Here is a 12485-nt window from a genome sequence, read left to right on the forward strand (position 1 = left end):
CATCTCAAAGAAGGGCAAGAAAGAATTTGAGAAAGAAAAAGTTCCATCTTGTGCCAGGCTGCAAGTTTGTGGACAACCGGACAAGGCTCCTTTATCGTTGAGGGTCCGTCTTTAAATAGAAATCGCTGACATTTCAAATTGAGATGCGCCGGTGAATCGTAAACACAGTGTTAAATGTTTCCCTGCGGGCGTTGGAAGGTCACAGGAGGGACCTGGACGCCGGCACGCCGGCTGGGACGACGGCCGGCACCGCGGACCGGTCACAGGACCCCGACGTGCGCATTCCAGTGCGCCCGAAAGAGAGTGACGTCGCGGCATTCCGAGACCGTTTTGGAAGACGCCGCAGAGAAAGGAAGGAGGGAGGCGTTTCAGCGACGTCGGATTGCTAAAACGAACGACGAAACAGAGTCCAGCTGTAGCCCAGGTGAGAAAAATGTAAAAAAAAAAAACACAAAAAGGACAAAATCCATGACACTACTGCTGCTGAGTGGACGGTAACGGTTGACTTCACCTAAGAATGAAGAAGGCTGTTGAGCCAATTTGTAAAAGTATTATAGACCGGCTGTCAAAACCAAAATTGAATAGGTCCGTTTTATTCGAAATCGGCATACCTAATAAATAATTGGATTTAATACCAACACTATTCAAAGTTAGTCAGACATGCACGGTAAATGGAATTACAACAATAAATGTAATTGCCTTTATTTTCCCTATGCATCCAATAAAACCATACCTATCCATTCTGTTTACTTACCTGATTTGAGCATTAGCTTTTTATTGATTTTCGATCTAACCTTGAGTTATGCATATTTGGCCTTCGCCAAGGAGATTTACAGTGACTGGTGAACAGGTGGCTACGTCTTCCATGAATGTTTTCACGTGTGCCTGTGTGAAACCCGCGCGTGCATATCTAGGTGTCACGGGGGCGTTGCTATGTATGGCGGCGTCGCGCCCGTTAAACATCTTACACGAATACAATCGTGGTCCTCTTTCCACCGTGCTGCGAGTGTGAATATGCGCGCGCGCACGACGACACCCCCCCGAAAATGATAGAACCGGAGCCCCACCAGTGGTAACGCTCCATCACGAAAATAGAGCTGGAGCTATAGAGAAAGACAGCATGAAAGCTGACACCGTGTTAAACATTTAATAACCACTGAGTGTAACCGATTGTACGTGGGGAAGGAAGCTAATCTTAGCGACACGCCGCAGAGATGCCAAGTCGCACTCACTCTGCCATACTGCTTTACCTGCCTCTCGGTGCTTCAAAACCAACATCAGCGCTGGAGTCACAGGTCAGGTGGGAACGAAAACAACATGCCAATAGGTCGGTCCCTCCAGGAAATTGCAAATTTTGCAATCGCAATTATTCATGCAAGTCCATCTCCGATCTCTGTAAAACTTGCGAGAGCTTGAAATTTTTCAAATTGGTAGACTGCAGACTTTTCCTGCTTCCTGCTTGGCCAAAAGAAATACAACTTTGCAAGTTGCATCACAGGTTTTCAGCAAAGCCGCTCTAAAATCAGGATTGTTATCATTGCATAGAACGAATAGCTTGTCTAACTAATAACTCAGTACATATTTGCAATTATGTTGGAAAAGTGTTTCCAATTACCCCTTCAAAATAATTTCGATTTGTCACATGGCTAAATGTTGATTTCGCATCAGATCAGGGGAAAACAGGCAGAAGAGAGGGATAGTGTAATCTATGGGGGTAAAAAAAGCTCCCTGTTAAGAATAATGAGATGATGGGTTTGAATAGATTGTCCACGGTGGCCATGTTAGCGTTAAATACAGCAGGCTCCTTTCAGGGTCTCTTTGAAACTGTCTGTGACATTATAAAGAAACAGCCAAAAGGGTTTTAATATGGAGCGGCATGATGGAGGAACCAGACCTCAGCCGGGGACAGAAAACAAACACACGCATTGAATTCACGCACGCACGCGCGCACACACGCACACACACACACACACACACACACACACACACACACACGCTTTGTTATATTGACAAGCTCTTCCTAAGCTTAAAAACAAACATTTTACGGATAAATACACACCAACAACCACACACCCACACACGCATACACGGGCACACACACACACACACGGACACACACACACACACACACACACACAGACCATCAATCAATCATGAAAATAGCTCCTCTGTTCTCCTCTTCTCGGGCATAAGCACTTTGACTGCATATACCTCATCTCTCCCTCTAATGATCTCTTCATTTCTTCTTCCATCCTGCTCTCTCAGTCTGTCCCCTCCCCCCCCCCCCCCCTTTCTCCAATGTCTCCCTCGAATCTGTCTCCATCTCTCCTTTTTCTTCTCCTCCACCCATCTGTCTCTTTCGCTTCGACTCTGCTCCCTCATTCTTCTCTGTCTGCCACATGGTTTCTCCCTCCATCCCTCTCGCTCTTTGCCGGTGTGCTGCTCCCCTTTTTTTCTCAATGGCTGTCTGTCCCTCTCCTCCTGTTCTCTCTCTCTCTCTCTCTCTCTCTCTCTCTCTCTCTCTCCCTCTCTGCCTGCATGTCAGTTTATAAGCCTTATTTACATACAATAGTGCCAGTTCCGCTATGCGGGGATAGTAATGCAGCGCCCGGGCCGTCAAGGGACACGCACGCTGCATCGCCAGATTCACTGTGGGCTGCGGCTGAGGTCTGAACCCAGAACAGCCACCCTGCGTACGAATCCTATCCTTGCCTGCCTGGAGGGGGGAATCACGAGACTGGCCCCAAAACAGTTTGGAGGCTCACTACACGATCACCCTTTGCACTCAGCAGTCAAGGCATACAGTGACACTCAATGGTAAGAAATGCCACTGCAACTGTTTTCAGCCAATCTTACCGCTCGTGCAATACACCGATTTGGCTGCCAAAGTCACGGGAGAAGTAGTTTGTCGTAATATTTGTGCAGCAAAGCGGTGTGGCTCGTGTGTGTTTCCATCAAGTGCACAGAAAATACTAACTTTAACTCGAAATTATTCCAATATTTCGACCACTCAAATACAGAGCTGAACTGGAAATGGGAGACGCCGGCTCGTTGCAGGACTGTTTAGGCTGCTTGCCCAACGATCTTCATTGTGGAACGAATTACCTTTTCCCGGTACTGATGCTGTTTCTATGGTGATATGGATCAGGATTTCATGGAACGGGTTTGGCGGCCGTTTACGCCGTCTCACATAATGGGCTGCAGCATGACACAGCGGGCGGTGACAAAGGTGTCTAGATGTGAGCGTTTGAATTCACGACAGCGTGTCCCCGTATCCCATCTGTCAGCCGCTGTTTTCATTGCATCTCAAATACATTTTTAATGCTTCTGGTTAAATCTTTGCAAACGATCTATGCAAATTAGCTTATTTTCAACACGACACAATGTTTCACTCAGTACGCCTTTTTGGACTCGAGACATTTTTCACTGTGTTTTTATGTGTCTGCATTATTAGTGTTTGCGTGTGTGTGTGTGTGTATGTGTGTGTGTGCTCTGTGTGAAAATATATATTTCCCTTGACCAGGTTTCTAAATATTTGATTATTTCTTGTGCTCTGGAGCAAAACTTACAATGAGAGAGAGAGAGAGAGAGAGAGAGAGAGAGAGAGAGAGAGACCGAGTAAGAAGAGAAAACAGAAACAGATAGAGGGGTAGAGGGAAGGGTGGATACGTTTATAGCAGAGAAAAAGAGAGAGGAAAAGACATCCAACAATACAGTATATGGAGAGACTGTTGAAGAAAAAAAAAGTGTTTTTGTTGGCTTTTGGAGTGTCCGACAGCAAAACCCAGTGCGTGTGTGTGTGTGTGTGTGTGTGTGTGTGTGTGTGTGTAAAAGAGTAAGACTGACAGAAAGAGGTGGTCAATAAAACATTGATGGCGTGTCAGGCTGCAGAGTTGAACCAGCGGGGTGAAAGCTTCCGGCTGCACACAAGCTCCTCCACTTGAACCGACTGCTCCGAAACGCTGCAGGTTTCTCCAACGTTACTCACTGCTCTAATGACCAAATCCATACTTATTAACGGCTTTTTTTTCCAAAGTATATTTTGATATGATTTTTAAGTGTTTTTAGATTGGGATAAAAAAAAAAACAAGATTAAACATTTATGCAGAGTCATTCCGGATTTCATTTAGTTTAATTTGAAACGACTACTCTCTGGGAACGGCTCACGGTGCAAAGGATTATGGGAAAAGATAAGTAGAACTAGAATGAAAGAGAGACATGGGGGGACAGCAACTGCAATGATCAGCCTATTTCTAATAATATACGTATATATAGTTATGAATTGTTCCCTTCCTGTTTCAAAGTAAAAAAAAAAAAAAAAAAAAGTGCTGTTCTCACACTAAAAGCCGCAAAATTCAATGTCTTTGGATTAGGAAGAAATATAACATGTTTTTCTAAATTTGAAATAAATCACACCTGCACACACGCACTTGCACACAAAATTGACAAGTGCACAGATGCGCTCTCTTACACACACACACAGACACACACCTCCAAACCAAATTTCAAGAGCATCTTGCCTCTCAGATGATTTCGATTGATGAATGTGTCGGTTACAGACAAACACAGACAGACTTACCAGGGGACGTGCACGCACGCGCGCGCGCGGGCACGTCTCTCATTCTGGCTGCCTTATCTAAAGCATCTATCAAGGTTAGGCGGACAGAAAGGTTTTTTTTCTCGGTACAACGAGGTCATCGGCTTCTATCAAATTGATGATTGGAGAAGTCTGAACAAATGAACAGTGATGCAAGTCGTAATGACGGCTTCTTTTCCACTACGTGCACAGCGACCTCACTCACACCATCTGTCTCCGCATTCACAAGTTACTTATAATGACAGCAGAATAATGGGAAATATTCCTAAGGTATAAATAAATGAGTTTTAGAGAGGGGAATTGCACACATTGCCACATTTGTGTTTTGTGACGCCAAAACAATTTTGAAAGGCTTTGGTTAAATTTAAAATTAACCGGTACAATAGTCCATATAGACAATTTTACAATATGCAAACCAATCAGCATTTTGTATTCATACTATTCATTCATCTGTCAAAAAGTTACCAATCAAATAATTAAATCACTGAATAAAAGAGAGAGCGAGCGAGAGAATGAGAGAGATAGAGAGAGAGAGAGACAGAGAGAGAGACAGAGAGAGAGAGAGAGAGAGAGAGAGAGAGAGAGACAGAGAGAGAGACAGAGAGAGAGAGAGAGAGGGAGAGAGAGAGAGAGATAGAGACAGAGAGAGAGAGAGAGAGAGAGAGACAGACACGGGGTGGATCATTGGATCCAGTGCAGTGAGGTGATGTTGGGACCTTGACAGGATGAAAAGGACAGAGAGACCCGCTGTACTGTGTTTGCGGAAATTAGAGGATTGAGAAGGAGAAACGAGTGAGAGATCAGAGAAAGGAAAAAAAAGTGTGTGTACTTAAGAGAGAGAGAGAGAGAGAGAGAGAGAGAGAGATAGAGAGAGAAAGGGAGAGAGTTAAATAAGATTGTGGTCCCTACCTCCGGCGATGGCGGTCCTCTTGCCCACAGTAACAGTCACAGCTGTGGTAGCGATCACGATCCTCTCTCCTGGGGCACAATCACAGGTTGGACAGGTTGAAAACACGCATGATCATGTAATCATCCATTTATGGGTAAATGACAAATACGATAATATAAATAAAATATTGAGATGTATGCATTTATAGTTATATTTTTTTTTTATAAAAAAAAAGCTTTGTATTATGTTCATTCACGTATATCTATTAGGTTGAAAGACATCATTTGTTAATTTGTTCAAAATGTCAGGCGGCTTTACCGTAAATAAAGCCTTGAAGGCCTTTTCACTGCCTAAAACACGGTTGCACTGCTTGACATTTTTACACATTTAAACTCCCAAAATGAATGAAAGTGGTTTCAAATTGAGCGTACTTTATAGAGATTTTGTCTATTTTACATGTGTCTTCATATGCAGTTTATTTGAGTGATAACTGATTTGGACACAAAAAAAAAAATGTCATTAACCCTTAAATGCAATTCTACAGAGGCAGGGGAAACGTGCATGGTGTCAAGAGCACAGACTGATAGAAAACAGCACCAACCCCACCTGTCCTTACATACGTGCAACAGCATGCACATGCACATAAACACACGAGCATATAAACTAGATCTTACCAACTTACATGCAGCAAACACAGTCACCCACCCACCAACCCACACACACACACACACACACACACACACACACACACACACACACACACACACACACACACACACACACACACACAGTTATGTACATTAAAGCAATAATGTAATGACAACCTTTAATATAATAACTGTCAATAAATAATAATTTTTCCATTCTTAATGTAACAGAAGTCAATAATGTAATAATTTACCAATAATGTAATAACATTTCTGAGCCAATAACGTTATACCTTTTCGTGCATAATGTAACAAGTAATTACATTATTGGCTGTTTGTTACATTATTAGTGGGGTTTATAATACTATACAACATAAGAGTATATGTCTGTGTTTGCAAACGTGTGCACGCCCTTACTTTGGTACTCAAATGGTTAAGGAGTAGAAGGCAGGGCTGGAGATAAGTCTAACCATCAGGTACCACAAACAAATAAATAGTCATAATTCCTAGAGAGAGAGTAGGTGTGTGTGTGTGCCTGTGTGTGTGTGTGTGTGTGTGTGTGTGTGTGTGTGTGTGTGTGTGTGTGTGTGCCTGTGTGTGTGTGTGTGTGTGTGTGTGTGCACGCTATTTGAAAAGGACAACAGTGTAACAGGGTACAGGGTGTCATGTGTCATGGAAGTGACACCTTATACCCAATAATCAAAACTTAAACAAAGTTATGTAAGTATACATTATAAGCTCCAGTTATTACATTTTTTATGATTTTCTTTTAAACCAAACTTATAATGTTATTGAGTTTTATTACATTAAGAACAGAAATATTATTATGTTATTTGCAGTGATTACATTACCTGTAGTTATTTCATTATTGGCTCAAACAAGGCTGCATTACAATAAAGTAATGCAATTTTCTGAACTTCATAGACTTTTTAGATGTTCTAATCGATGCCTCTTCTCATAATAGTCAAAATATCCATATTGCCAATGATTTATTTTGTGTAAATACCTTGTGAAAGCACCAACGGCCATCACCAAAAACATCATCAAATTATCGATATCAAAGTATTTATCAAAGAATAATGTGATATCTGATTTTGTCGAGATCGCATTGGCCGAACAGAGATCAATCTTACAGGGTTTATTCAGTGAGATAAACCTACTTGTCATATCTTATGCGGCAGGAGCACACGATATCAGTTACAAAAGCACATAAACAATTAATCTAGGATTAACGATGACATTACCCCCACAATCTACTCCCAAACATTGAAATGATGGGTTTAATATGACAGCAAAAAAAACCATTATTCCAGTTATTGCATGCAAGTCCAAATATTTGTCCAGCAACATGTTATGCCTGCATAGCTCCATCATGACATGATAGTGACTAATGCGTGTCCCAAGAAAAGCAGAGCGTCAAAGGTGTGCTCTGCACATTGGTAAGTAGCACGCATACTGTATTACAGCATGTGATTGTCATCTCTGTTTCTGTGTTTCTAGTGCCCACAGTGCCAGCTGGCTCCTGATGCCACAGGGATTACCAGGCAACACAGATCAGAAGAGCTAATCATATCAGAGAGCAACGCACGGACCCAGTGCGTGCACGTATCTATCTGTGTCAGTGTGCATGTGTGAGCGTGCGCGCATGTGTGTGTGTGCGTTAGTTATGAGTGTGACATACCTTTGAAGTGACAGCACACTCACTGCATCAAGGGGTAATGGATGGATGTAAAAAGGTTGTCCTGCCATTGTGGACTGTGCAAACCAGTGTGAAAAAAATATAGCTGCAAGCGCTGATTAAAGCCATTCTCATCAATAACGAACACATTTCTTGGACATTTGTCGTAAACAGGGCCTCGTGTTGTTCTCAAGTGTTTAAGTGCTTTTGTACCGATGCTTGATGTAAACTCCTGAATGCCTGTTTCACGTTTCGCATTGATGCAATTAATTGGAGCCAATTTTGCCGTTGCTAACTTTCTCTGGAAAAATCAGCATTCTCGTCTCATCTCGTCATAAAAATAATCGTAAAAACGGCGGTACGTCTTGGGGCCAGGACGTCTAGGGGGCAGACGTGGTCTGCAGTGTGCGGGTCGGACTGAGCACGACCCGAGGAATCCGAGGAGAAAGCGGATTTTGTTTCCAGGGCCGGTGGTTCAGAAGTGAGATGAAGTGAGAGAACCAGAAAATAAATTTGTTGCCGTCCATAGCTGTCGAGTTCAGTTACTGCCGCACAGTTTCTAAGATCCAGGTACTTTAAGGGCAGAAGAAGAAGAGGGAGAGGAGGATAAAGAAGCTCAATTCCAAGAGGGTTCCCAGCGCCCGCAGTGTCTGGACCCCCAAACATCCAAACTGGAGTTACGAGGTGTTCGACCAATCAGTTTGTTTTCTCGGGAATACCCGACGGGTGGAAAGGGTTGAGAAACAGAGAAGACAGAATGATGAAGGAAAAGGGAGGAAGACAGAAAGAATGGTAATCGTGAGGGGGGATGTTAGGGAAAGGAAGCTGGGAAACAGTGATGGTGGGAGGAAGAGAGAGCGAAAAAAGAGAGAGAGGAGAGGAGGGCTGACGGCTGGTGCCGTGCTGAGGCGGTGAGGGGAATCCCCGCGAGACAGACTGTTTTTTCCCACATCCTTTAGTCCGCACGCACACACACACACACACACACACACACACACACACACACACACACACACAGAGCCTACAAACGGTCATGCCCTGTGACATGCATCATGCATGGCTCAAAGTGCACTAAGATTCCCGTCCACTCTCCACACGTTGGCGCCGGCACAAGAAGATACAAGGCCCGTTTGTGTCGTAAAAACGAGCTTTCCTCTCTTTCCCACAACAGCACTCTCCAAAATGCCGGGCTCCCTTCAGGGTTCCGAGCAGAGAGGCGTATAAATTGAGGAGCGAGACGGCTGGAGGACTGGGGTGGAGAAAGTCATAGCGAGATTCAAATCACGAAATCTTGAATCCACGATTGAGGAGTGTTGTTTTTTGGGTTTTTTTTAACCGGCATGCACTCGTGCAAAAAGTAGACCAGGGGGAACGAAAGAACGCAGAGGAACGAGGAACGGAAGAAGCAAAAGGGGGAAGCATGCCAAGTATGTACAGTATCTGTTCTCCTCTACCCTCCTCATCCTCATCTTCCTCGCGTTCCTCCCAACCGTGCTCTACCTCCTCTGGACTCACGGTGGCGGTATAGTCAGCCTCATAGTCCCTAAATACATCTGCACATAGCATGGTACATGTAACTCTGTGACTCTCTGCAACAGTATCTACACACTGTTGACATTTATACTTTTTACAATATGTAAAAAAAAACACAACCCGAGTGTAAATATATATTAATCAGATTGCAAACATAAGCTAAAACAAGGGTTCCCAAACTTAAATAACTATACAATTATGTATATATGACTATTAAAATAATATGAAAATAAATGTATTAAAATAAAGCAAAACATTAAAAATGTGTACAATTCTATAAATTACAAATAAGACATATTTGTGATATATATGACAAATATGTTTACGGTATATATCCTTGGCATAAAATTCTGCAGTCCTCCCTAAAAGTCCTTCAAGGAATTGCCCCATCAACTATGTCTGAAAGATTTATTACAGATTTAGATTTAATAGATGGATTTAATTCATCGTAGTCAAATAAACATTAATGTACACAGAAATAAATCAAATGTTATCCACACATTTAGAAGCATGTTGTGTCACTAGTACAGTGAAATAAAGTGCATGACGCACAGCCTGATCACAGCCTGATCACAGCCTGATCTCAGCCTGATCACAGCCTGATCACAGCCTGATCTCAGCCTGATCACAGCCTGATCACAGCCTGATCTCAGCCTGATCTCAGCCTGATAACAGCCTGATCACAGTCTGATCACAGCCTGATCACAGCCTGATCACAGCCTGATCACAGTCTGATCACAGTCTGATCACAGCCTGAGCACAGTAAAAGAAAGAGGGGGACAAGATCAGACCACATCCAAATTATGTAAACTATCCAAAAGAAAACGCCAGAAAATACTAAACACAGAGCTAACAACCGTCTACTGGAAGGTGTATGTCCTGGATGAGAATTATGTGTATGAACTATGAACTATGCAGAGCATTGTGTATGTTTGTTTGTAGAATGTATATATCATTATACACCTTCTGGGTGTGTTGGTTTGTTTGTATGTATCTGTTGATGTATTCCATAGTGCCATTATGGGTGTTCATACGTGTGGTTCTGTGTGTGTATCTGTGGTAGGATTATGTGATGTGTGTGGGTATGTGTGTGTGTGTGTGTGTGTGTGTGTGTGTGTGTGTGTGTGTGTGTGTGTGTGTGTGTGTGCTCGTGTGTGTGTGAGTGTGTGAGTGTGTGTGTGGGTGTGTTTGTGGGTGTGTGTGTGTGTGTGCGCACGCTCCACCTCTGGTGTCGTCTCGGGGGAGGTAGTAGAGGAACTTTCCAGCGGGGTACTCTGCCGCCCTGCGGTACCACAGTGGGAAGTGGTCCAGGGTGAAGATGTTCTGCTTGTCTGTGGGCGTCAGGAACGATCTGCAGAGGAGAGCACGTGCGGAAAAGAGTATCTACAGCTCTGGTTTAATATTCCGGTTTCCTTATTTTTGATGCGTCGTTGAAAATATGCAGCTGTATCTGTCATCAAATCAATTTACTCAAAATTAAACAACTAAACATTTGAATGCAAACATCCAGTTTTGCGTTTGCTTTAACCTACTTTGGAAGAAGAGGTATGGACATGAGACAGTAAATAATAAGTACACCTCTAAGTTTTCAACATTAGTTGTGCTGAGCCTTAATAAAAAAGACCAAACAAACATAAAAAAACCCCGCAAATAATAAAATGAAAAAATAAAACACCCACTTTGCAACTCGTGTTTCAATTCCCGTGTATCTCAGTGTTCTCATCAGCCCTGAACGTGTCCCCAGGAAGGCTGTCTCCACCCCTTCATCCATACTGACAGAGAGAGAGAGAGAGAGAGAGAGAGAGAGGGAGAGTTAGAGGGAGGGAGAAGGAGAGAGAGAGAGAGAGAGAGAGAGAGAGAGAGAGAGAGAGAGAGAGAGAGAGAGAGAGAGAGTGAGGGGGACAGATTGTAGGATGGAGGGGTAGCATAGAGAAAGAGGGAGAGAAAAGGCAGCAACAAGAATGCATGAATAATATGCGAGAGATGCTGAACAAAGAAGAAAACTACTTTGGGTATACAGTATCCTTCTCTTGCGTGTACAGCAGCAATCCGTATCCTGGTGTGTGTGTGTGTGTGTGTGTGTGTGTGTGTGTGTGTGTCCATATTTACCCGGAAGTGTTGAGCATCAGGGCCGTCCAGTAGGCTTCCATGGGGGCCGTGATCACGGCGTCAAACAGGGTCTGCCGCAACAGCTCCTCGTCACCTGCGCAAGGAGGACACGCCTAAACCCCTGTATGCCCGCGGTCACTGACATACCACACGACGAATCCCAAACACTGCAAAACACCGCTCAGGTTGGCGCGAAACACGCCAAGGAAACCTGGTGATGTCTGGTACGTACTGGAAACTTCGCCTCAGCATAAATCAACCTGTGTCGATCGTGAAATTTACGGAACGGACTTGGCAGAAATGGAATATAATATTCATAATACATTCATAATACATACATATAACATATTCATTATACTTAACTCTATTCCCTTCACTTCTATTTTGTACCCCCACTTTGTATTATCTTTTTGAGTCTTGTTTAATTTTTTATTTAATTTTATTTATATTATTCTATTTACTAACTGCATTACGTTTTAGGAATCAGTTAGTTTCAGTTAGGTAGCTAGGTAGGAATTATCTGCAACCTCAACCGCTAGACGCCGCTTAATTCTACACACCGCATCTTTAATGGCACAATTAAATATATATATATGTTCCTATTTATTCATTACAGTGATTACATTTTACACATTATATTTATTAATAATTAATTTATAAATTAATGCATATTATATATATTTTTCAAATGATTGACGATAGAAAGCGATAGAAATGATTATTCAGTAATTCATAAATAATATAAATTGTGTGTTAAATTATTAAAAGGGTTGAAAGGACACTCGCTTGGGTGGAAACAGTTTGTCTTCCCTTACACTCCATGTCGGGCTCCTTCCCGGTCAGGTAGCGCACCATGGCCTGCAACTGGTTGAGCTTGCGGTGGGCCGGGTCGATGTCCGTCTCACAGTACGTCCTGAAGGAAGGGCGGAAATCACACAGTAATACCTGTATTGTGTAGTATTACAACCGCGCCCAGTAGCTCTGTCAGATTTAGCGGCTCAAGGTGGGAGAAGGTCAGGCGCATAAGCAGAC

At 43.0% G+C, this 12485-nt stretch overlaps 1 protein-coding gene across 1 annotated transcript in view; it reads right to left on the minus strand.

Annotated features, from left to right (window-relative positions):
- cacna2d4a (calcium channel, voltage-dependent, alpha 2/delta subunit 4a) overlaps positions 1 to 12485 on the minus strand; it is a gene marked incomplete at its 5' end in the record, with an annotated part of 96296 nt that overhangs the window by 63277 nt on the left and 20534 nt on the right. Inside the window, 5 exons of the mRNA XM_080022614.1 lie at positions 5507 to 5575; positions 10568 to 10695; positions 11024 to 11116; positions 11454 to 11547; positions 12269 to 12366. Of these exons, the coding sequence (XP_079878740.1) occupies positions 5507 to 5575; positions 10568 to 10695; positions 11024 to 11116; positions 11454 to 11547; positions 12269 to 12366 (482 nt within the window). The remainder of the gene's footprint in view (positions 1 to 5506; positions 5576 to 10567; positions 10696 to 11023; positions 11117 to 11453; positions 11548 to 12268; positions 12367 to 12485) is intronic.

This window comes from Zeus faber, assembly GCF_960531495.2.
Source record: "Zeus faber genome assembly, chromosome: 21".
Lineage (NCBI taxonomy): Eukaryota > Metazoa > Chordata > Actinopteri > Zeiformes > Zeidae > Zeus > Zeus faber.